This window comes from Mastacembelus armatus, chromosome 12 (assembly GCF_900324485.2).
Source record: "Mastacembelus armatus chromosome 12, fMasArm1.2, whole genome shotgun sequence".
Lineage (NCBI taxonomy): Eukaryota > Metazoa > Chordata > Actinopteri > Synbranchiformes > Mastacembelidae > Mastacembelus > Mastacembelus armatus.
The window spans coordinates 14,453,268-14,479,173 of NC_046644.1; the positions used below are offsets into that span (position 1 = coordinate 14,453,268).

Genomic DNA, 25,906 nt, shown 5'->3' on the forward strand with positions numbered 1-25,906 from the left:
ACTTGCTTTTAAGGTAGTGTTTTTATTCATGGTTGTAAAAGAGGCAGAACCATGAGAAAAGATAGGTGAAGTATTGTTAGATGGTATAATGATGCGACACATTTAATTTGGAAGTATTTCAAGACAGAGAATACAAATGAGCATAGCTGTGAGATTTAACAAAAATCTGTGGTTGATTCAAATGAAAACCATGACTGCAAGGACTTCAGCATTATTATCAGCACACTCAAGCTAAAATAAAATATAAATCAAATAAAAACAGGGGAGTTACAATCATTTAAAGGACGTTCTATGCACTCTATACATGCAGTCCATCAGGACTTATTTTCAGCTTATATGCAGCACTGCAGGTTAACCACCTGCAGGGAACACAGGCCAAGGTTTATTACTCATCTCTGGTTAGGTGAAGCTTCCTGTTAGTGTTACATTTTGGTTCAGTGAAATAGACAGACTGATGACTAACCCTTCACTAAAACAGACAAACACAAATTAGGAAGTAATGCATGAAAACTGCCTTAGTAATAATGCCCTGCAACCAAAAGCACAGATCATTTGCAGTCACACCACTGACCATGTATCAGTGACAAAACCAAAACAGAATTGCTTCTCCAGTGCACGCCGTTTCTTTCTTTAGTACTACTGGAAACACAGGAATTCAGTGATAGAGCCTGTTAGCTCAGAGTTTTACACAGGAAAGTTCAGGTTGAGGGTTCTGAGATATGATTGATCATGTAGCCTTGTAACAGTGACATTGTCATTTACATGTTCTGCAACAACAGTATCTACTCTGTATCATAAACTGTGACTATCTAAAAGCAACATGTGCGAGTTCCCAAACAGTGGTCTATAAAAGCGGAGGTTCACAGTGCTCTCTCACAGCAAGTCATCATGGCTCAATCTACTTTGCAACAAAAAAAAAGAACAAAATGAAAAATTAATCTCACAGCATGGACCATTTCTGCCCACTTCTGTCTAAGAGAAACTAAAGGGCAAATGAAAACAAATCCAAGGTCAAATAATTACAATAAATGAAAAACAAACCAAGAATTTCTTTTTACATATTCCTTCATACTGAAGACTCACAGCAAATTCATTATCAATCCCTGGAATTATCAGCAAAAACAGGGCTTATTGACACTTCATTGATGTTTCACACTGCTGTGATTCATGCTCAACATAGCCAGGTTCACAGCACTGCAGATGGATATAGTTACCACATCATATGAAGATTTAAAGCACTATCTGACATACCTGCAAGTCAAGGTCCAGTTAGATGCTCAGGAATAAAAAATTGAATAAAAAAAAAAAAAATCAAACATTCAGATGTGATTATTCACTTCATAAAAATTAGATTGTTGACAGGTCATTAATGAATTTGTATCATTGCAATCCACTTAAAATATCCCAACTGTAGTTCTCCTGGCCTTATAATATATAATTGCATGGGTGCGCAGCTTCAAAGGTAAAATTAGCACTATGCAATTTGTAGGTCTGTCAGAATTTACCACCAGTTAAATGATAGAGTATAAGCTTCTCTTTCTGCATTCAGTGTTTTTAAAAGACACTTTGACATGTTTGATACAATCCCAATACATTCTAGTGGTTACAACAGTTTAGTAATACTCACAAACAAAAAAAAAAAAAAACAAAAAAAAATGAGGGTGATAAAACCCTAAAACCTCACATCATGTGTGGGCCTGTAGTAATAAACATGCATAAAGGCCAGAGGGAGTGGACAGGAATGAATGCATCGCTCAACTAAAAGCCTCTAATAATTAAAATCCTTTGCAATCAATCATTTTTACACTGTATACAAAATTGGCACACACTAACAAGGAAAAATAGGTTAATAAGCCAGCGACAAATGATATTAAAACAACAAAAAGCTTAACTGTGTGTAAATGTTGCTTGCTTAATAGCAGACAAAAAGCAAAAATGACAAGGCAGATACCAGCCTTGAGGGACCAATCCAACATTCTCCAGTCTAGGACTCTGTCTTTTTTTTGTTTTTCTTTAGGAAAGAAGGGGTGCGAAACTTCTTTTTCTTCTTGGAGGGTGACTTGCTGGGGGACTCGTCACCCTCCTGGTCACCAGCGTCAGCGGGTTCCTCCCCCTCAGCTGCATCTGCGGTAGCAGGGGCAGAGGCGGACTCTTCGGCAGGAAGTGCTGGGGCATCAGAGGGGTCATCGGGTGTTAAATCTGGAAGGGTCTGTCTCAGGGTGGCTGCGTCACTCTCATCTTTATAAGTTTGTTCCGGCAAAGACTCTGGAGTCAGGGGGGAGACAGAGGGAGTTAATGGTCTCAGAGAACAACAGATTGATAGGTGCTACTGAGCTTACACACCACTCAGTCTATCACAAACTGTCCAAAGTATAAGGTGTATAACCCATTCTTCTTACAAAAAGCATACACAGAACTGGTTTGTCCATTCTGGGCTATTGTAGAAACATGGTGGTGCAACATAGCTGCCTCTTTGATATATAGATTTAAAAGGCTCATTCTGAGATTAAGAATTTGCCACGGTTGGTATTTTTGAGTTACTATACACTAATGACAACATATTCATGAAGCTCTAAATATTACACACTGAAACCTCAAGACAGCCTAAAATTAAAATCATTTCTGCAAGCAACCTTCAACTGCAACACAACTCACTAACACAACTGACACCTAAACTTTTACCTTTCTTCAAATGAAAAGCCAAAACAAAATGCACCTCTTACATAAAATTGTTTCTTCAGGACTCATGATCGTGTACTTCTTACATTGTGACTAACAACAAGCAACAAAACATGTGACTTTTCTGTGATTTCTTTTATTCTCCCTATTGTAACAGGCCGCACTTGTACTCAGCATTTTTGTTTTACCTTCCTTTAAACAGGGAAATCTTAATGAGTGCTGTTCCCTTGTTCATTTGCACCCTGTGTACAAACAAAGAAAAATGAACGACTCCAACACAAGAAAAAACAGTAATGTGTTCAGAGATTTTAGCAAGTAAACTCCAGTGGAGTTACATGACAAATTAGGGGAGTGGCTAAAGGGAACGCAATTCAAAACTGGCCAGCTCTCAAGGACCAATAAGTTAAAATTAGGCCTTGAAACATCAACAGGAGCCACAATCTCACAACATCTGATTGCAGTTTAATTCAGTTGCTGGGAGTACAAAAAATAACTAGTATTCCCTGATATTCCCTTTATTGAGTGATTGTATTTCTTGTTTTCAAGTAAGCGGTAAACTATTGTTTATCGTGTTGTAAAAAATGTAAGTACAGGCAGAATACAGCTAATTCTGTTGTCTGTATTTATAAATTGTTTTTGGATTATATTGGATTTGGATTTTCTTTTTTCTGAGAGTAAACCATTCTTACGTAATCATAAACTGCAGTCCTTAATTAGGAAGCTTGACACATTGCAGGGATTCATTGTAAATATTGTCTTTCTGCATCTGAATCTGTGTACACTGGGAATTCTTGCTAAATGTTTAGCTGTTTATTTTTAAGATGTACCACCACTGACTTAATTAGGCTTTTCTAGTAACTGTCAACTGATTTAGGTGATTATCTCATCCTTTAAATATACTCCCAGCAAAAGGAGTTACAAAGCAGCAGCTGCTGGTGCTTGATCTAGAAGGTCTGCTTCAGTAGACCTCATTAGATCAGGGGCACACGCAGCATTAAAACCACTGCTACAAGCTCACACTCTGCAGTCAACTACAGTTTGCTCATTTTTAATGTTGCTCACATGCTACAGAGACTAGTATGTAAAACCTTTTGTTAAGAGCTAAGAAATCAGTACACATCGGTCTTCATTTTAGATCTCTCATATCTGTCAGAACAGAAATGAGGCCAAACAACACAGACAAAAAAACGTAGACTGAACACCACACAGCCAAGCTTTAGGCTTCAACTGTCTTTGAAGCTGAACCAATGGCAAGTTTCAGCAAAGCTACCAAGCAGCAAGTTTGGTTCGAAAGCCACACTCAAATAAAGCACTGATGTACCTGGTAAAGGGCTCATCTGTAAAACGAACAACACATTTTCAAGACATTACCAGATTTTTCAATTAGAAAAAATATACAGTGTCATGTAACATTGACAGAATGTGCATATGTGCAAGAGAGGTTGGTTAATTTGATAGTGAGTCATTGGCAGGAAGAAAAGAGAGGTTATCTAATGTAAAAGGTTTGGTAGGTTGTGAGGTTTACTTCAGAAACATCCTCCATTTTCATTTAGGTGATTGGGCCTTTTAATGTGTATTATATCTCTAAAGATGATAAGAAAATGTATTTGGATATCTGTTTCTTGTAATTTTTTTTATTTATTTATTTTTTAACAAAATCTAAAATCTAAGGATGATTACAAATAATGGAGGAGTCCAAAAATAACCCCCTGCAACACAGAGATTCAGAGAATCAAGTTAGGACAGATTGAATAGTCACACTCCCCAGCAAAATAGGTTAGTTCGGACCACAGAACAGCTCTACTACTGAAGCCATGCAAAGAAAAAAGGGTAAATGATCAAACACAGGTGTGGAGGGTGACGAGTAATTAGGAGGATGGTGAGGAGGTGGAACAGTACATACTTACTATGGCAACAGGTACTCTTTTGTATTTCCATCTCCTGATTGTAATCGCAGGCACAAAGAAGAAAAAGCACAAGTAGAAACAAATGTCTATGCAGATCAAACCAAAGGCACTGTGTTAAATAAAAAAAAAATAAAATAAAAAAGTGAAAGAGCAAAATCACTAGAAGAAAAAAAGAATGGTTGGGAACCATTCTTAAGAGACCCCAAAAAGATGGAGAATGGAAGTGAAAGGGTAAAAGAGATATCGTACATTGAGAGACATATGTTATATAACAACATTTCAGCTATTAGATTACACCTGCGATCTAAACCCCTCTACCCCTTCTTCCCTTGTGCTGACTGTAACTTTCTGCTGAATATAGTTCATAGAGGAAATAAAATTAAGTGTATGGCTGGATTAACGCCAATTATTATTTAAATAAAGGGCAATACAATTATAACTTTCTGTCCTCAACATGGATCATCAATGGATGATGCTGCTGACTTAGGTGTAATCCAATAGTAATAAAGACCAAGAGGGAAAATAAAAAAAAAAATAAAAAAGACTGAGGCATCTGTGCTGGGCTCCACCATAAAATGCTTAAAAAAAAAAAAAAGAAAAAAAAAAATCCTTATTTGTCAAATATATTTTTGGTGTGATACATCACTTGCTGCCTTCCCAACCCACTTCCTGCCATTAGGCCTTGAGAATGTAGTTTTAGCTAATGATTTTCTCCTGTAATACTGACTGACTTACTAATCAAAACCTCTTGGCCTGTTATTACAGAAAACACAGCACAGCACCAGTAGTAGTAGTATTTAAAAAAAAAAAAAACAAAACAAAAAAACACACAGCATCAGACCCCAAGACAGACAGGCAGGTAGATGGGTAGGAGCCTTTGCATTCCCTCTGAAAACCCTAAACAAACCCAAATCACTCATCCAGAGGACCCATGCTGAACCAGACTGGGGTAGGCTGGGCCAGGTAAGTCAAGTATATCAGGCCAACCTACCTTCCTCTGCTCTGACTGGGGTGCTGGGTGGCGTGGTGGTGGCTTTCTGACCTTGGGGTGCTTCCTCAGGCTCTACTAGCTGCTCAGGATCTGAAAACAAAATCAGTAATAAAATTCTTTAACCTTAAATAAATAAGGAACAAAAATCATAATTTCATGAGCATTTAAATTATTTATAGCTGTCCATTTTCTCTGGCAAATTTTTTATTGAATCCTATATATTTTTTCAGAGGTACTGAAGCAACAACACTGCAACACAAAGAACAGGGAAGAAGGCACACAGAACCAAACAGGGAATGAAGCTTTATTCACAGAAAACAGCAAACCCTTTCAAACAAAACCCACTAAAAATCAACATTAAAATATATCCCAAAGAGCCAAACAAACCAAAACTACCAGAAGCTTTAATGAAAATCAGTCTGGAATCACAAAAGGGAGAGTCAACACCAACAGAGATATTTCCAGGGCAAGTTAGCAGGAAGAGACATAATTATGCCCACAGACAGAATGCTCTGATTGGATGATAGAGCTCAGACACAGCTTCCTCAAAGGTTAGCACAGCACTCCACTTCAAAAGCACTTTTAAACTTGAGTGATCACAACAGAAGAGAAGGGATTGAAATCTCAAAATATGCCCCTCTTTACATCCCCTCTCCTCAGCTTCTCATCCAATCAAACCACACAAACCAAACAGGTATCTGACCTGCCAGAGCTCTGATGCCTTGGCATAAGACATCAGAGAGGGGATGGGGAGGAAAATAATCAAGCAAAAGGCTTCAAAGATTGAACTGTAGGTAGGGAGGGTGCTTGCACACAGTTAAAAAATGCCAGCAGGCTCCCCAGAAAAAGGAGAGGACACAGCAGGCAGGGATTTCCAGGCTCCCAATGTGCTGCATGTAGTGAGGCTGACCAGGGCTGAGCAGGGGAGGAAGGAAGCAGAAGGCCAGAGTTTAGTCATGACTCCGCCTCATCTGCTGTACCTGGAGCCTGATCTGCCTGTATCAATGACGGCTCCTTGCTGAGGGCACGCACCACAGCGCAGTGGAACTCCTTATGTGGGGAATCTGGAGCTGAAAAAACCTCATCTGCAGTCATAAAAACGTCATCTGTAACAGCCTCAGTAGAGTCTGCACCACCTTGAACTTGCCCAGGCTCACTCGAGAGGCCAGGGGAAGAAGAGCCCTGTTCAGATGCGGGTGTAGCAGGTGTGGGAGCTGGAGTTGGGGCTTTCTCTAAGCTGTCTAAGCTGGGTGAATCAGCTGCAGACTGCAGAGCTGTGGAGACAGAGGCCTGACCCCTCAATACCGTTTCAGACTCAGGACAGGACACGCTGGAGGCTGATCCCTCCCTACTGGTGTCTTGTCCCTGCACTGTGAATCCATGTGTATGTATGTGGGGAGAGACAACATCACTTTTTGAACAATCTGAACTTCATTAGTTTCTTTTTTAAAAAAAAAATTCCACTTAATATAAGTAAAACAGTAAAATATCAAATTAAAGTGAACACAAACATAAGAGCTCCTGTGAGTTCTTAATGTTTTTTTCAAGTTTAAAACACTTGATGGAAGTGATTATGGATATCAGAAGCTGTGGATTGCAACACAATTCCTTAATTTTCCTGCAATGCAATTTTACCATAAGGTATACTCATCTTTATGTATCATCTACAGAAAGTGGAAAATAAACACAAAAAGCATATCAATATATTTTTCAGAAACTTGGCAGAATGACTAAATATCACTGGTAAATTTTGTGCAGGTTGTCGGTTTTATTAAGCGGCAAAAAGTTGATTGGATCTGAATATCATCCTATTCACAAAAGAATAACATAACATAAGCACAATATTATTATAAATAGTTTAACTCATTTCATTCTCATCATTCTCTTCTCCACCCATCCCCTTTACCTTCAGTCCCTTTCTGTTTCTGCTCCACCTCCCTGCGGTATTCCTCCAGCTCCTGGTCAGTGAGTGTGGTGAAGGGGTTGGGACCCTTCTTGCTGACAATAACCTTGGGCTGGTACTCCTTTTCAATGATGGCCTTGGATGCGGTCACAAGCTCCCCCTTCAGGACACATAGGGGAAAAAAAAAAAGCCAAAAAGAGACGTCAAGGTGAAATAAATGACAGTTACTGAAGCTTAGACATGGCAGGATGTAAAATATGGAAAACTAGCTGCAGTGTCAAATCCTTGCAGTTAATCTCACAGTTTAAAAACTTAAACAAGATCAGACATAGTTTACCCACATGACTATTACGCAGCATGAGCAACAATAGATGAATGGAATAATGCATATCTTCAGAACACAAGTTACAGCTAATAGACTATTTCAGACTCAGGAAGCACACATTAAGATGTAAAAGATTAGTTCCTAATATTATGAATATAAAGTAATATTGTCATATAAAAACATTGTCAGATTTGAGAAAAATGTCAAGCCAAAAGTGCATTACCAGGTGTACAGGAAATAATCAATGTAAATCAACATTTGTTTTAACTTCACTTATTCTTTTAAGGATTTTCAATCTGCATTCAACAAACACCACCATCACTGCATCCAGTACCTGCTCTCTTTACTGCCCATCTCAGCTTGCACCAGTACTTTCTGAAATTATTGTGAACACCTCTACTGCAGACAGACTCATTACAGACAAACACAAATCTATTTTTGACCTCAACAATCATAGCTGGTACAAAAAAAACATTCAATCATACTCAAAGTTGTCATGCTCTAGGCTGCATAAATATATAGAAAGGATGAGGTCACATGGTTAGAAAAGTAAGTAAGTTAGGAAATTGCCTCATTCTAGCACTAGACCCAGATATCAAGTGCCTATCTGCAGGTTAAGAGGAATGACTGGAGAATAAGGTGAAGTACAAGTGAATAGAATTTGTGACTGGAGCAGTAAGTACCTTTCTAATTGATTTAGCAGGACTATAGGACCCCTCGGACACATCAAGGCCATCAATAGTGTCTGTACAGTCAGACAGAGGGGCGTCCTGCAATAGTAAACCCAGTGAGGTGGGGGCACAACCCAGCTCATGAATACCAGCACATTCAAATTAGCAGTCTATCAGGCAGGCATGAATGTGTGTGGACATTCAGAAATGTACAAGCTTTCACACACAAAGGGGGAAAGAGAACAAGATCTTAATAAAAAATATTAAGTGCTTTTCATGCTAAAAACTGCTTACAGTCACTGTGAAGGTCAAAGTGGCATGATGACCATAACCACTTAAATTATGTTTCCAGACTTTACATTTTAAACATTATGAGGTTGCCTTTTAGGAAAAAGGCTCAGTGTATAAGTCCTGGTACAATAGCAGTACAACTATAGGTCACAGTAAGCTGACAATGTATTGAAAATCTGCATGATCTGAATAAGATTATGGTTAGTTATTATTAGTTAGCTACTTTCCACCCTTCATACACACAAACAATACACACATATACAATGGAAATGCATGCAAAGCAAGATGGTTTGGAATAGAGCGTAGCAATGATCGGGAAAATATTCAGAAGCATGCAACGTAAAGGCTAACTACGCACACAATATGTTGTTATACAGTAATTGTTTGAAACAATCTGATACAAAACAGTTCAATAAGGCATCCCTTGGATCTTTCTACTGACATGCTGGAGAGGTTTAGGCAGCCGTAAAACTACATTAAAGCCCTGCTCCTCATGAATTTTAGGTTCAATGTTTATGAAGTTCATGTAGCACATGTGAAACCAGTGAACTAAGAGCTCCACAGTTAAGGAAGGGTAAGTCGTGCAAACTGAACTCAGAGGGCAATTTTTAAGCCATTTTCCTAGGGTTTACATCTGGACCTCACAAAAGAGGATAAAGACTGCATGCACAGAAAAATGGTGTTATTTGACTGCAATGGGAAGACCGTTGAACATTTTAACCAAAATGATTGCAGATACTGAAACAGATAGCAGCCTTAACTCTGGACTACTGAAAAGACAAAACTGATAAAAACCACATTGAAATGAAGAAAAAAATGTTGGGATATGGAGCCAACCTGAGCTGGCAGGTTTGGAGAGCAGAGTGAAGTTACCTCTCCCACATACTACTCACCTGCCACATTGACAATCTCTGTGGTCAAAGAATAATGTCACAGTTACAAAGTCACCCCATGCTCTGGGACACAACATGGAGGACATGTTTTGCTCTCTGTAAAGTTACTGCTTCAGAAACTGATGTCAGATCAAATTGCAATTGATGGATTTTTACTGCAACCAAGTAATTTATTTCATTAAAACTCGGTGTCCAGGAAAACTTCACTCACAATATTCACACATTGCAGCAGATTGAGTTAGGGGGTAACTCCAGACCTGGACAGAATATATAATGATATATACCGTATATTTATATATAGATAATGTTTTAGCTAATTAAAAGACACCAAAAAGGTATTTCATCAGACAGGTGAAACATATTCATTTCCAGGTCAGGATAGCTGTAGCAGCAAGGTTTGCATATGCTGAGTTCACAGACTGACCTGGGTAAAGGTGCGTTCCACCACAGTGCCAGCACACAGAACCTGAGACTGGGGCCCTGCTGTCTTTATGTCCTGCAGGTTCTGCTCCCGGATCTATAAACAATAACATTTTAAATCAATAAATAAAAATAAACACACAGTAAAATCCTGCACAAAAGCAGTACAGAAGTACATAAAGTACAGACAGTAAAAGGATACAAAGATTTATTGAGCGGGACATAGAAACATGACCACAATAAAAATCAGAAAACTGACTGCAACCACAACTAAAGGAAGACTGTGATACCTTATTTCTCATTTCCAGGACTTCCTTTGGGTTGGTGTTCAGTGGGATGAACTGATTGGCTACGGCAGCCTGGCGCAGTCCATCTTCCTTTGTCCACTGTAAACACCAGATAAAATGTTAAAAGAACAACTAAAACAAGACATACAAATTGACACGCAAACCCAAGCACAAATAACAGGTTTAGACAAAATACTATGCAGGCTTCACAATACAAGAATCATGCTGAACTGAAATGAACAAAGTTGGATAACTGTAAAAAAAACAAAAAAAAAGGTTTGGATGTAAAAAGTGAACCAATGATGATGAGGCACATTCAGGAAAATATGCACAAGCTTAATATATATTTTTAAACTGGTAGGAAACAAACAGTACATTACTCTGATACTTATTTATCAACCCATGACATTAGATTGTATTTTCCCACTAATGCATTATATCTAATGCAGTCTAGAATGTTTGTCTTCTGCACAAATACCTACCAGAGCAGAGCCTAAATTATATAACAGAGAGCAATAGGGCTGTCCTGTTTCATTTTGTCTATGGGCATATTTTTATTGTCGAACAGAGCTAAAGAAAGAAATATCTCAACCCAGGACACTCCCTAACCTTAACTCAAGAGAACTCCTGGGAACATATTTTAGAAAAGAATCTTCTAATGCATTAAAACTAGTTTTCTGATGTAAATACTATTTATTTAACACAAAAAACACTAATAGCTGTATTGCTTGCAAAATATTTCATGAACATATTAAATATACAAAGTAGTTGTTTATGATTTGTAAGATTTCAAAGATGTAAAGCACATATGCCTTTAGGAGCATGTATGGTTTATATAGCTCACACTGAACACTGAGGACTGAAACGTGCTTTTGAGATGATCAGTGCTGGAGATGCTCAGACAGAAATGGATGGAAAAACCTACTAAGATGTGGTATATTTGTACTACTGAAAACATTTGTCATCATCATTGATGTCCTACTGGAACCAAAAACAAATAGAAATAACACACTGGTGATGAATTGAAATTATCACAGAATGAGAAAAAGGGTGAAGGGATAAGGGAGGGAGAAGTGAGAAGTGGGGGAGAGTGAGGGGTTGCTGGCTGGGTGACTGAGACGATGAGGCTGGCTTACGAAGCGAGAGTGGCAGTGAGGGGTGAGCTGGCATCACCAAAGTCATTTCCCAGGCTGATACACAACAAGGACGACAGAGATAAAAGAGAAACACACCCGAGGACATTTGCCCACGTTGGGACAAAAAGCCATTGTCACAATACTACAAACTAAAATAAGAGTGCATCTTTCCTGCAGAAAGTGAAACCATTTATTATCTTAACTAACATTTTGCTCTTAATGTGGAAAAAATATTTTCACAAAGATGTTTTGGTAAACCTGGTAATGCTCAGCATGACTGAAGGGGAAAAAAAAAAAACTCAGGACCCATTTCTTCAACCAAACTGAATGAGCAGCGGGTGAATATACAACTCAAATCTTTAGCTTCCATGCACAATATTTTATGTAAACCCTTGTAAACTAAGCATGTAATTTGCAGTGATAAGCATAAGCTCATGACTTTCATTCCTGTTTACTCTAAGCTTGGCTGGTTAGCTGTCAAACCAGAGGCCAGATGAGGGAGGGTTTCTGGATGGAGGTAGCTGGGTTGGGTTGCTTGATTATGAGATGAACATGTAAACACGATATACTCACTGAGAAAGTGTCTCACAACACAACATTTCCTACTTTCCCAACAGGAGATAATTGATTCAAAGGTCAGGACAAATTTAACTTCTGTTTTTTTTTTTCTTCGAACAAAATCCACTCATGCAGGCCTTGAGTTGCTCAAAACCATTTTCAGAGTCAAACTTAAGCCAGAAACTAGAGAGAGCAAAAATAATACAGGAAACAGAAACACACAACTGGAAGCAGTTGCAGGTGTTTGAGGGGAAAAAGGAAATCAGAAGAGCAGGCTGCATATCTCCTTTCCCACAGAAATATTTGCTTTGTTGTATAACCATATTATTTCTTGTTAAATGTCTATACTGCAATGTTTTGCAAATACTCTATACTCTTAGAGCCATGCCACCTCCCTCATTTTTATTCAATAAATGTGAATCTTATCAAATGTCTAATAAATACACTGTTGCGTGCAGTTCTAAACACAAACTAACACTTTGGTTTTTGGCTTACATACTATTTACATCTCACTACACTTGCTTTTCTTTGTACTGTCCACTAACTTATCTTTATGTCTAGAAGTTGATTAACTTAGTTACTGAGAAACAAAACTAATAGTGTGTATTACAAGGTGAACAACAGTGTGGGTATCAGCAACATCACCGTGTCTTGCCACTTGAGGACTCATGCCACACCCCTGCTGCTCGCTCCTCTGGGAAAAACATCAACACCAACAATGCATTTCACTACTACACATGCAGTGGGGCATGCTGTGAGCAGCTGGCCCGGCATCACAAAGGATTAGGAGACGGGGAGGGAAAAAAGGAGTAAAGAGGGTTCACCAAATTATCACAGCTATGCTAAGAAGTAACTAACAGAGCAGAGGTAACTGCATTAGAAAGGCAGGTTAATAGAACATTTAAAATTACAGTGAGAGGGAGTTAAAAAAGGAGCAAAAGGCAGAATTATACTGGCTTCCATTTTAGTCTGCAAGCAGTTACGTAAAAATCTTGAGAAAGATTAGCAGAAAAACTAGACTTTTCCTCCTCACTGTCCCCAGGACCTCAGGATGCCAACCACCTACCCAATTCCACCAACAAGGTAGCTGTAAAATCTATACTATGAACAATAAGGTAGGCACAGACCAAGCAGTTGGTTATACAGCTTGGCACGCAGACACCGGACGAGAGAGACTGCAGCAAGGGTTTGACGTGATCATGTGTTATGTTCGTCCACACCTTTGGCTTCGACTTGGGGCTGGTTCCGTCGGGCCCGTCCTCATAAGGTTCGTCGGGCCGACCGCTAGCATTGAGCCAGCGGGTCTTGTCACGCTGGCCGCGCTGGAAGCTGTGTTTCAGTGGGGATCGAGCACCTGAGTCACTGTCGTCCCCGTATGAGTAACCACCGTGGGCAGAGGGAGCAATCTCCACGTCACTGTACTTTTTAGTTTTGTCTCGCAATGCTGGGCAGCGATAAGGGTAGCCTGTCCTGTAGCCCTGGGAGACAGAAAGATAGAGAACAACAATAGGAGTTGGGAAAAACATACCGGTGTTGATCTCAGTGCATTCAAAGACTGTACTGCTAAAGCCACACTAAAGGGAACAGCAAATTTTTTTTCTTTGTACCTACCAAATTGTCAAGCATTCTCATGAGAGCCTCAAACTCCTGCTCCCCAACTTGCCACTTGGGCTGTGTAGAGGACCCGTCACCAGCTAACTCAGGGACCCGTGGACGTGACTTGTATTTCCCTGGGTCCAGCATCACCAGATTATCTGGTCCTCCAGCGCTGGCCAGTGTTCGCACCTGGAAGAAAGGAAGGGGAATACAGACAGACAAACCACAGACAGATCCAGAAAACAGAAGGAAAAAATGTGGCATGAGCACATACGCACACACACACACACACACCCAACATAACCCACATAAATACATACAGGCATACACATGTAGGACGTGAACATATATAAAGATGTGGAGAGACAAGCGACAAAGACGACTGTTATGAAAAATACAGACTAACATAAAGTGCAAAATGTCACAACACCAAATGGAAATACATGGTTGCCTATGTCATACTATAAAGCCAAATAGCAAAGTGATAATCCAGTTTTGTGACAAACATACAGTAAGATTAAGGTTTAGTCACAACCACCAGCTGACATATCAGAGGTTCTGTGATGTACATAAAGACGTCATTTACATTTAACTGAAGCAACAACAGAATTTTGTCAGTAAAACCACACAGCAAGATAGTAAAATACATTTATAGTGAGAGTTTAATGCTTTAGGAGATGTTGTAAAGAGAAAACCACCAAAACAACCACAGTTAAATTTTTGCTTCAATAATACTGACAGAACTCAGTGTGTCTCTTACCTGGATCTCACAGGCTGTGACCAAGTTGTGGATGTAATAGAAAGCTTCTTCCACTGTTTCACCTACAGAGACCAACCCATGGTTCCTGAGGATGAGTACCTGGCACAGAGGAAAAATGTAAAATCACATACAGAAATACTGCTGCTGATGTAATTGATAAAAATACATTGATGTTATGTGTTTTTAAGGTTATAAATTCAGACTTTAGCAGGTTTTATAGTATATTCATACATACTAACAACTGTTAAAAAAAAAAAAAAAACTACCTTGCTGTTAGGCCCTAAGTTCCTCTGTATGAGTGTACGTTCTTCCTCGTCCACCAGTATGCCATGGTAGTCATGGTAGGCCACCTCACCCAGAGAGAGAGCCTCAGGTGAGATGGGCAACAGGCCACATTTCATGGCAGACACCTGCAACCAAACAACAGCATATTGCATTAGACCATAATGTGTCTGTTGCTTTCTGTTATGTATAATTGCTGTGTGTACATTGTTCCTTACCGCAGCACCCGCAGGTGTGTGTATATGGACTATACACTTGACATCAGGCCGTGCAGCATAGATGGCAGAGTGGAGAATGAACCCGGCCTGATTGACCCCAAGGTTGGTGCTGCCCCGGTCAACTATCTCAGCTTGAAAGTTTATCTTTACCTGGATGGCAGGACAGACAAAAAAATAACTAATTTTCAATCAAGTTTCAATTTGAATGTCTTAGCTCATGTTGACTGGCTTGCTTTGCTGCATTTAATCACACAAGAAGTGAAATAATGTCGAGCAATTTGAAATAACAAGAAAGTGGCATCATTCAATAGTAGAAAAGTACACAAAAAAACTTTAACAGAGACCACCACAGACTCTCACCAGACTGGAAGCAGTGACTTCACTGTACAGGAGCCCAAAAGGGACAACAAGGAAGCGCTCCTGATCCGAACTGACCCTGACCTAAAACACCAGAACAGTCACATTAGATTCCACTGTTAGATGGAAAACTAGCTAACAGTGAAATCAATTAATCAGTCAATTTTTGCCGTTGGCCCACATCACATAATTTAGCCTATAAAGCCCATAACGAATGCATCAGGTGTTTGTCAAGTAGTGGATTAAACAATTTCTTTTAACACAGTTCTTGTTTAATGATGCTTTTATTTCACTTACAGACTCTTCAGCATATATTGCAAACTTCAAAATCAGATCAGTGATTCACACAGCATTATAAATATGTGTGTTGTAATTATACATTGCACACTGATACTAAAGCCATGCTTCTTTTTAGAAAAAGAACACACATTTATATTAGAGTAGGAGATAAAATGGTTATACAAAAAGCCTCATTGTGAACTGCTGTATGACAAAGAATCTTACTGTTAGGTGATTGTAGATAAGCTCAGACCAGCCAAACAAGTCTGCGAGCCGATAAAAGGCAGCCAGCTTACAGCGAAGCAGCTTCTCGCCCTTGTCGTAGGAGATGGAGTCTGAGCCACGCAGATCATTTACTGGAGTCACCATGCCCAGACCTGACAGAAACACATGAACACATAGAAAGAGGTGAAAAAATAATAATAATACTACTGAGGGAGTAAACCCTCTACCAGGTCAAAAATAGATAAAATACAGTGCAGTACCAAAAGAAACAAGAACTATGTCTATTCATTGCCAGCAAGGAAAGAAAGTCCCACTTACAGTGATAATAAAAATAAGATGATGTCTGCCTACTAGACCTAGAATCTCTGTTCAGAAATTAACTCTGGCATTCATGTATTACTCACTGTGAGCACAAAAACAGCATGGCTGAGTTCAGCATCACACACAGTCACTCTCTGTTCTGCTTACTCATGTTGAGCGCCGCCATGCCTCCTTGTGGTGCGGCGGGATACATGGAAGGCATGCTAGTGGTCATGAAGTCTGCGATCTGCTGCAGGGCCAACAGGCTCGTAGGCGTCTTCCCCTTCTTTAGCTGGTCCTGGATCATTGTCTCCAGTTCCTCGCAGAATGCCTTCCGGTCAATGACGCACACAAACACATAGAGGTGCAATGACCCAAAAACAACAGAAAGAGAAAAAAACAGATACTTATAGAATCAAGCTATAGAACCAATATACTATATAGCCAATAAGAAATGCATTTTAAGAGCAGACTGATTTAAAAAAAAGGATGCACATTAATTAAAATATTACAAAGTAATTGACAGCGTGTTCATCCTAATTTAAGGTTTAAAAGTATCGAAATCTGAAAAGAACTTGTAAGGTATAGCGGAATAAAGGGCAGAGACACAGGCACAGCCACACACATCAGCTGTACATAATTTAATTCAACTGTACATGTGGTTGAGAAATAAAAAGGTAATAAAAAGTGACAGCTTGACATCTTTCTCTGCACTGTCCTGAGCTTAAAGTAAAAGCCTTTAAAGCTCCATTCTAGGCCTTTTCCAGGACCTACAATACAGCAGTGCCTTTCAAAACATATAATGGGGTTCAGTTCTCTGTCCTGAGCAAACACACTGTTATGAATGAACCAGATCCATCATGTGATGTTGTGAGGGCTGATGTCTTTAAACCAAAGGAGCCTAATCAGATTTAAAAATGCCAAGTTTGGCCTATTGCATTTATCAACAGTGAACACGGTATTTTGTCAGGTAATGCAGCGAATGTATAGCAAATGTAGTTTTGTGTGTTAAAGGGCTGCTACATGCTACACAAACATCTGTTCCACTGACCGGGCTCTGTAGGATCATGGACACCCTCTTTCTCTGCTCCATCATGTTGAAGTCCTGCCGCAGGTCAGGCGCCATGTTCCTTTCCCTCTGGTACTCTGGACTGCTCTCATCCACCCGGTCGAAGTACCGCTCCTTGTGGGGGGCTGTGGTGGGAGGGGGAGCCGTCACCACTCCGGCACTTGAGTCACCGTTCATCCTGGGCTGGCCTCCTGTAAAAGGAGAAGCAACAATAACCTTAAACTGCTTTGTAACAACATTATCACCTTTTTCTTTTTGTTTGTCCAAATAACTTGAAAATAAAACATAATACCAGAGAGTTAAGATTTAAAATTTCATTCTATCTCAGCTTTAAACTATGTACAATTATAGAAAGCCTCCTTCTTAAAAGTGTAGAAGAAATCCATAGTTATCATTAATAAGAAAATATGAAGACAATAAGATGATAATAGAGGAAACACTGGGAAGTTTTTCCTTTATAGATAAGGAAATGAGCTCATTAGACAAGAAAGCCCATCACACAGACCACACTCTCCCCTGTTTCCTGTCATGGACATGTGACTGCTCTTCCCAGCTCAGAGGTTTTTATTGATTTCTACAATGTGTTTCCTGGAATCACAACACCACCCAAGTGTCAAGCCCAGGCAAAGAAGAAGAAGGAAAAAAAAACTGGAAGTACGGACACTTACTTTTAAAATTCAGCCTGAAAACATTGGAACCAAAAATTGTACAATGTACACAAGAAGTGCAACAAGTACTTCTATGTTTGATTAATGTACAGATCATTTCTTCAATATGTCAGAAAGTGGTGTAAAAAACATCCATCAATTCAGCCAAGTCCAAGGTTATATCTATTTAGTTTTTCGTTCCAGACAGAAATATTATAATATATATATGGATATATTTTATATTTTTTCTGTGATATAAAGTGTGTATTTGAAAGGCTCAAAACAGCCATTCTTGTAGAAATTTAGCCCAAGTATTTATTGGCAAGCAATTAATTTACTGCAAATTTCTAACCAAATAGTCACTGTATTCAGACATCATCTCAATACAAACATCTGAAAACATCACCTTGATCTTAGTATCATCTGGAATTTCACAAACAAAACCATAATGAAAATAACAGATGATTGCAGCTAGCTCAGATGTCAGCACATGTTCCACTGAACTGCTGCCCTAAAACAGTTACCTAACAACAACAGAGAGTGATTTAGGGACATAAAGAGCAGAGAGAGAGAGATTTCCAATCGATCCATGTCCATCCAGGTGGCTAGGTGTACTGGAGGATAAACACTCCTCACCTGCCTGTCACAGCACAGACTACTCAAGCTCTGGCTCTGAAGGACACAAACAGACCTGCAAGCACAGAAAAACGTGTGTGCAAGCATGCATGAGTAATGAGAGGGGTGCTCTGGCAGAAGCTGATGCAGTCCATTAGTCTACATCAATACAAATGTTCAGCTGAAACTACCATGACAACTGCAGACCAAGCCCAAAGCATCCAGTATCACACAGTGCTGCCCGACTCTCTTTTGGCTTCGCCTGCTTTTATTGGTGTTCTGAGATCTTCCATAAAATCAGACCCAAACTTTTCACAAATCTCTCGTGACCTGCTCCAGTCAAGGTTTTTGTGTTTTCATGCTGTTTGGTTAATTCTAAGCCATTAATATTTTTTTCTGTTTTGATCCCAACCTTTTTACCTTCTTCTCTTTGGTGTCTCCTCTCTGCTGTGATCAAGAAATAAAACCCCAATCTGCATACTCTCTGCAATCATTCAGCAAGGAAAACTCTGTTCTCCATTAATCATGACTAGGGTACCAGTTATTGACAGAAAAATAAGGACATTTGCAATTAGCTCAGGTCACTCATTTGGTAGGAAGAAAGTCCCAATCCTGGACCTGTTATTATGACAACTGCACCCCCAAGATATAAAAATATACACGGATTAGTGTGATGTAATGTCAGCAAATTCATGTCCACAAACTGAGATGCACATCACAACCTGCCACATGTAAGTCACAGTATGTCAAACACAGCAAGGTTAAGGTACATGACAACTCTGCATCCTCCGCAAAAGACTGACCCATGTCAGCCTGGTTTACAGGCGGAAGGCCTTAATGCTTCGACACAGACAGCCAGGTCTTATTCTGTTTGGTTGACCTTGTTTACACTGTAAATTGTCTGCCTGTCTATGTTGGTGTTTACTGCTAGGGGCAACAAGGCGAAACAAACGTGTCTGCTGACAAACAAGTGACAAATCCCTGAAGGATTGAGGCTGTTCTGTTACTATTGACCTCTCTTTTGTTTTTATAGTAGGCATGCTTGGAGTAATTCAGAAATCCATTTGAGAGTTAAAACATTTTCACTAATGTAGCCAAGGACATCTGCTCTAACTGATATAATGATTGGGGCAGGTAGAGATGTCTTATGTGGTTTAGGACTGAAACTAACGGTTATTATAAATGATTATTAGCAATCTGATCATTATTTTCTTGACTAATCAACTAGTTGTTTTACCTATAAAATGCTCAAAACACAAACATGTTTTTAGGCAACTTCTGCAAAAGTCTTGTCCATCCAAAACCCAACTGTCTGTAAAGGGTACCATTAGTCCAACACTGCAGTGCACACTACCACAAAATCTGCAAATACTCTGGGTGAATGAAAGTAACAGTTTTAGCATTTCTACAACTGCAATGAGGAGAAAGAACAACTCTAGTGTATCTGAAGTTCATGTGAACTATGCCAAAACAAGTCAGTTGTTTATTTCTGACAAAGTACCAATAACAGTGTCTGTAGATGCAGGAAGCTTCCTCCAACTATGCACAATGTTGTCATCTCAGAAGCACAGGCACCCCCGCCTCACCAGACCCCCTGTTTCTAATCTCTCCTCAGAAATGTAGGTGCAAGGGCTCAGCAAGCTACTGTTAAAGTGTGCAATCTCCATGGAAACCAAATGCATTACCATGGCAACACGGGGCATCCTTTAAAGACTACTGTTATGTAAGCTATAGGCCAGCATCACACTGCGAGCCAGGCAGTGTTACAAGGCGCAAACCTTCAAACTAATGTGTTACTCACGGACAATAGATTCAAAACAACAGGGCCTATTCAGTGACAGTATGTCATTCCTACAAATGTGATGTACACTTAATAGTAAATGGCAATGGAAATCAAACACCGCACTTTATGGATCACTGAACTAATCAATAAAATTACGCCAGTTCAAAATGTTACAAAGCTCATAGGAATTACACAGAATGCGACTGATGTGAAGGACTTATATTTTATCACGACTTTACAAATGTATGCAAATATAAAACTCAGTTCCGTAAATCTCACTATGTTTCACTGACAGGAAGATTTCCTGCCATACTACACTGGGACAAGTTAAGGCAACCAGAAATTGCTCAACTCTTCCACTTGAACCCTCTTTAAAATACATAGAAAATACATAACAAAATAAGGAATGCAATAATGGCTTTAATGAAATATCTTGTGATGGCCTGTCTCCCTTTGAGGCAAATTTACCCTTGCTTTCACAACCACACACTTTAAATAATCTGTATTGGAAAGTACCCTGTCCTGTGTGAGCGGAACCATGGGTGTGTCTAAAGCTGCAACTAATGCAGCAACACCCTCATTTGTTGGGGATTTTATGGCAGCTCTTAGTGTCAGTGTCTGTCCTGACCAGAGCTCTGGGCCCTGTAGGTTTGGAAAAAAGCATGCACAAACAAACTGAAAAAGCCAGGAGCGACCTGGTGTGGATGAAGCTGATACATCAGCTGACTGTGTGCATCTCCTTTATCATACACTTTCATTAGACCTTAGTCATGTTACTCTGCAAAAGTATCTGTACCAACATAAAAACAAAGTCATCTCAGTCCTAAACTGATGTCACAGAATGTGGCTTGACTCATTTAGGCATAGTATTTTTAGAATTGCACAGGAATATTGTCATTCATCTATTTTGAGTGAGAAAATCAGGTAAGAAATTGTTTTTGGATAAAAGCAATCAAAAGAGTCTACAGCCTGCAGCTCTGTGAGGCTGCGTTTTATTACAAAACTCTGATCAGCCTACAAACATGTGCAAAACTACATTATTAACATTATAATTTTCGTGCATTAACACATCAACAACTAATTATGGTTGGGGTTTACACAAAGGACAGCAGACAGATGTGTTGAACTTGCAGTGACACCAGATACAGATGTTTCTGTCCTCCACAGAGGCAGCTATGAGGCAACAGTGAGTTTAAAAAAAGCAACAACAACAAAAAAGAGATATTATTTAAAGAGCACCAGACTGTGTGCACTTACATGGTGCCTAGCTCTTTGTAAAGGCATACGCTGCACATATTTCAGTGCTATCTTTATTCTCATTTGAGGGACGGAAGCCTGCACTAAAAACTCTCTGCAGAGATCCATTTAATTCTTTCCAAGAATATGCCAATCAAGCAATCTCCAGTGAAAAGATCATTATGCTTGTTAAAATAATCGGTCTTGATGTCTTGCTGGTCTTTGGGTAAATGTGTGTGTGTACAGTTGGTGTTTCAAGCATTTTTCAGGCATTCAAGAGAAGCACTCAGACAAAGCTCTTTATAACCCTGAGCTGGATGCCTGTCATTACTGGGGATGAAGAATCCACTGTGTATGTGCATGTCAGACCCTAACAGTGGCAGGAATGCATTAGGTGTCATTTTAACACTGCCCTTGTGCACCAGACTTTAATTGACACAGAAAAGTTCCAGTGTAATTTACAACATGAGCTAAGTGCAGAAGAACAAAAATACAGCATTTTAAGTGTGCAGGCAACAATACATGTACACATTTCCAAGCTCAATGTTCAAACCCTATTGTGCAGAAACATGGTGAAGAAGATTCAAAGACACTTTGTCCAGTTTGTTTTCCACCCTATAATAAAACAAATGTGCCCAACATTGATTATAGTCCCAAAAAACAACGTGTTACACAAGAAAACTATCACATCAGAAGACACAAACAACTTTTTTAATTAACAGTAAGTGAGCTTCACCATCAGAGAAACTATCAGCATGCCGCTGAGCGCAGAGACCAGGCGACCTGCTGTGTTGTATTAGAGTTTGAGGACAGCGGTTCGGGGTTTATCTGATTGCCACATGTCATACGGGACAGTGTGGTGGTAGATCGCTCTCTGAAATAACACATCCCTCCCTGTACAGCTTCCCCTAGTCTCACACTCTGGCCTGTGCTATCATGTGTGCATCTGTGTAGCATAATGCTGACGAAATATTTGACCCAAACATAGCTACATATATTGACATGATCGTAAGTGATCATGGTATGAATGGTATGAATGAAAGTTTAAGAATGACTGTTTTTACATCCTTAACTTAAAAAAAAAAGTGATCACATATGAGGAGGAAGGAAGGAAAGAGTGAAGTAAGAGTGAAATGGATGTGAAATGAGGAACACATTTTCAGCTGCACTGCAGTCAAGGGTGTGGGCGTGAGGAGTGGGAGTAAAACAAACACAGAGCTCTGTATGTAGAATGAGTGTATATGCATGTGTGTAGTAGTGTGGTGTGTGTGTGTGGATGATGGCAACATGGAGCCAGACAAAGCTACTTCCATTGGGACTTTCACTCATTCTAACAGAATTACCAAATCAGGGGAGTGACTATCCCTTAACGCACACTCAGAGACAATTTATCTTGGCAGTTTGGCTCTGCTAATCCTCACTGTATGAGGGGGAAGGGACTTCACAGTGGACTTCAGAAAGAAGCCAGACACAGCAACAGCTTAGTGGTTATGTCTCACAGTTTGGGCCTTAAAACAAACAAACAGGTAGGTGTCAGACAACTGGACACATTAAGCCATTAATTCATCATTTGAAGTAGCAAACATTTGGGGTTTGTATGTAGTGAATAAGTTGATTATTAAATTCTTAATAAACTGTAGTAAATTATGTTATAAATATTATGACTTGATTTTATTCCCTTTTGCAATACTAATCCTCTGTCTGTTGGCCTTCCATTGCACTGCATAGTTAGAGAAATGGTCCAACTTTTATACCTTTACTATTTTTATACCTTTATTTTGCTTTGTTCTCCATATTTTTATTTTATGTAGATGTATAGTCGATGCTATTTGGCTGATGTAACACCACAGGCTGCTCCATCTGATCCTGATGGTGTGTTTTCTCGCACTGTGATTTGCAAAGCTTGCGTCCAATTTAAAAATGAATGTGCAGCGACATTATTATGCAGGGCTTAGTGCTGTCTAAGCTGAACAGCTCCATCATACAGCCCAAATTTGCTGCTTCAACACACGCCCAGACCGACCGGCTCGGAGCAGAAACACTCCAGGAGGAAATGGATCGACCTGATCAGCACAGCAGTCCACACTAAACAGCTCCAGTAGATGTGGGCGAGTCAAATGCAAAATAACCTTAATGCAACCACACAGGCCTGCTCTGGGAGCATGCTAGCTGTGCTTGGGACAAAACCCACCGGGTACATACTGTGTGCGCCCCCGGGGGTTGTTATTATACGCAGGAAACGGTCTGAGCGGTGGTGAATTTGTTTAACCAAACAGAAATATTCGTTTTACTGTTTACAAACATGCGCAGCGGCCCCTCTGCACCCTCCTCCGATCAACACAGCATTAGCAAAACATCGCCACACTGAGACACAAGGAGAAAGAAATGGCATAAACATAAAAAACACATGGGCCGTGCTGCGCCGGACAAACACAGCAGCTGAAATGCACTATAATTTCAAAGCTTACCCTCTCTATGAAGCGTTGAATTATAAACAGTGCTCGGTGAAAGCGAGACGATAGTTTTTCACTATTTTTATCCCCTACCCTGGTGGTTTCTGAGCGGGTTTATCTCTCTGCGCTTGCCGTCCCTGCGTCGTGGCTCCGCCCATCCACCATCATCCCACTCGGGTGCGGCAAAAGAAGGCATCGGCGGCTCTTCATTGGGCAATCAGAGTCACGTGACAGCGCCGGGGCCAGTGGTTGGAGCAGAGGTTTTGGGCCCGCCCCGCAGAAAGGGGTTTTGGGTTCACTGGTAAAAGTCAGCAGATGTGCAGTCTGTAAATCCAGATGTGCAGTCCAGATGTAAAGCACCTGTCCCATTGTTGGCGTTAAATTCTTTAGGCTGTGAAATGTGGAAATTAGTTTTTATTAAGCACAAGGTGATTTCATTAAATAGCTTATTTCTTTCCTAAAGACTGTACACATCCTCATTTTGTTCTCAAATATTAATATTAGGACACCAGCGAATCTCCACAATGTAAAGATTGCTTGAAGATATTTGTTTTTCTGATTCATAGCTACATATGTCCTGTCGATAATACAAATAAGTTGCCATTTTCCACAAAAACTTAAAGAATAAGGATCTAAAAGTGCATACGTGTTGCAAATAAATCTCCAGAAAACTGTTGTTTTATTTTAACTGACCTTAACTAAAATTTAAAAGCATTTTACTGAATATTGGGCAGGACATTGACAGCATTTTCTTCCTCTATCTGCTGTTTGTATTATTTCTTTGGTCAGTGTGCACAACATGATTTGACATAGTAAATTTAGAGTGAATCTGCTGAATTACACAGAACAAACCCAAGCTTTAGCTATTTTATGGAGGTATGAAATCTAAAAGTTAAGTGCTTGAGATTGCAAGAAGGCATTTTCATATCAACATGTTCACTTAGTAACCCTTTTTATTTTGTATAAGACAGATATAATATTGACTAGTACCCTTGACCTAATAATTTCTTTTAATCTGTGCAGATATTTCACATTTTTATGTGTGCATCTGATGTAACAAATTACTTCCTTCTCTTTAATGACAGTAAGTGAGCCCACAGCGGTTTCACAAACATTTGTGCAATTAAATAACTAAACACCCAGCAGGGGGCGCAGTTAACTGATTTATCAGAGATGTCACAGTTTGTCCTCTGGCAAATTTCAGAGGTTTACTGCTATGGCATGTGATGCCCCATTTTAAAGACTGTTACAGGAGCTTAGATGCATTTATTACACTACTACAGCAAACATCAATTATAGGATTTTATAAAACATTAGGATGACAAGCTTGGTATTATCCACTAGATGATGCTGTTCTTACTGCTTGCATAATGTTGATGCCATTTTCAAAGTCAGTGAAAGATATGAAATAAGCAATCTGAATAGTTTATATGTTCCACTGGCCTGTTTTTTTCCAACTATCTCTGCCCTACTCACTGATAATTACCTGGATCACATGTGTTCAGTCAATCAGAAGCTGGTATATACTTGTTAAGATGAGAGAGTAAGTGGGAGAAGATAAAGTGAATTGGTATCTTCCAGTTTCCAAATGACCCAACACACCTGATCCAGGTAATCAGCAGTGTGTAGGGCAATGATAGTTGGAAAACAAGCAGGACTGTGGCCCTTGAGTGCCAGTATTGCCCACCCGTGCTGTTGATTTTATTGCATTATACTAACAAGTACTATAAATGTATGTGGAATATGTATGTGGAATGACAAACTGTGACAACTTTCATCATATCAAAATATGGATAGGGAATAACTTTACAATACAAACTCTTGAGTTTGCTGCATATGTGTTTAATATGAGTGCAAAACTGGCCCTGACCACTGATACGTGTGGTATCAATTCTGTCCTGTACAAGTCGACACATATGCACTCTCCTCCTGACCACTTGATCTCAGACCGGTACTGGCCCTTCCAGTGTTGTGTATAATTGTGGCCTGCCTTGTAGCATGGATACACCAGCCAGGGACTCTAAA

At 39.6% G+C, this 25,906-nt stretch overlaps 1 protein-coding gene across 14 annotated transcripts; it reads right to left on the minus strand.

The window, feature by feature from the left end:
* Positions 1-2: 2 nt before the first annotated feature.
* On the minus strand, positions 3-24,031 carry add1 (adducin 1 (alpha)). Of its 14 annotated transcripts, XR_003295016.1 has the most exons (20): positions 23,897-24,031; positions 17,130-17,338; positions 16,247-16,409; positions 15,779-15,930; positions 15,278-15,358; positions 14,918-15,067; positions 14,684-14,827; positions 14,418-14,516; positions 13,673-13,846; positions 13,282-13,539; positions 10,371-10,466; positions 10,085-10,177; positions 8,489-8,575; positions 7,484-7,640; positions 6,558-6,947; positions 5,578-5,667; positions 4,587-4,620; positions 4,001-4,016; positions 2,868-2,921; positions 2,249-2,265 (listed from the first exon to the last, which is right to left on the minus strand). XR_003295016.1 is itself a non-coding variant. In XM_026296804.1 (19 exons), the coding sequence occupies exons 2-19, from the start codon at positions 17,322-17,324 to the stop codon at positions 2,241-2,243; spliced, it is 2,424 nt and encodes an 807-aa protein (XP_026152589.1). In that variant the 5' UTR covers positions 17,325-17,338; positions 23,897-24,031; the 3' UTR covers positions 2,102-2,240. The 14 variants fall into 14 exon arrangements, 11 of the variants coding, with proteins under 11 accessions (XP_026152588.1, XP_026152586.1, XP_026152587.1 ...); XM_026296804.1 differs by lacking the exon at positions 4,587-4,620 and having other exon boundaries at positions 2,102-2,265; XR_003295015.1 differs by lacking the exon at positions 4,001-4,016 and having other exon boundaries at positions 2,178-2,265.
* Positions 24,032-25,906: the final 1,875 nt, after the last annotated feature.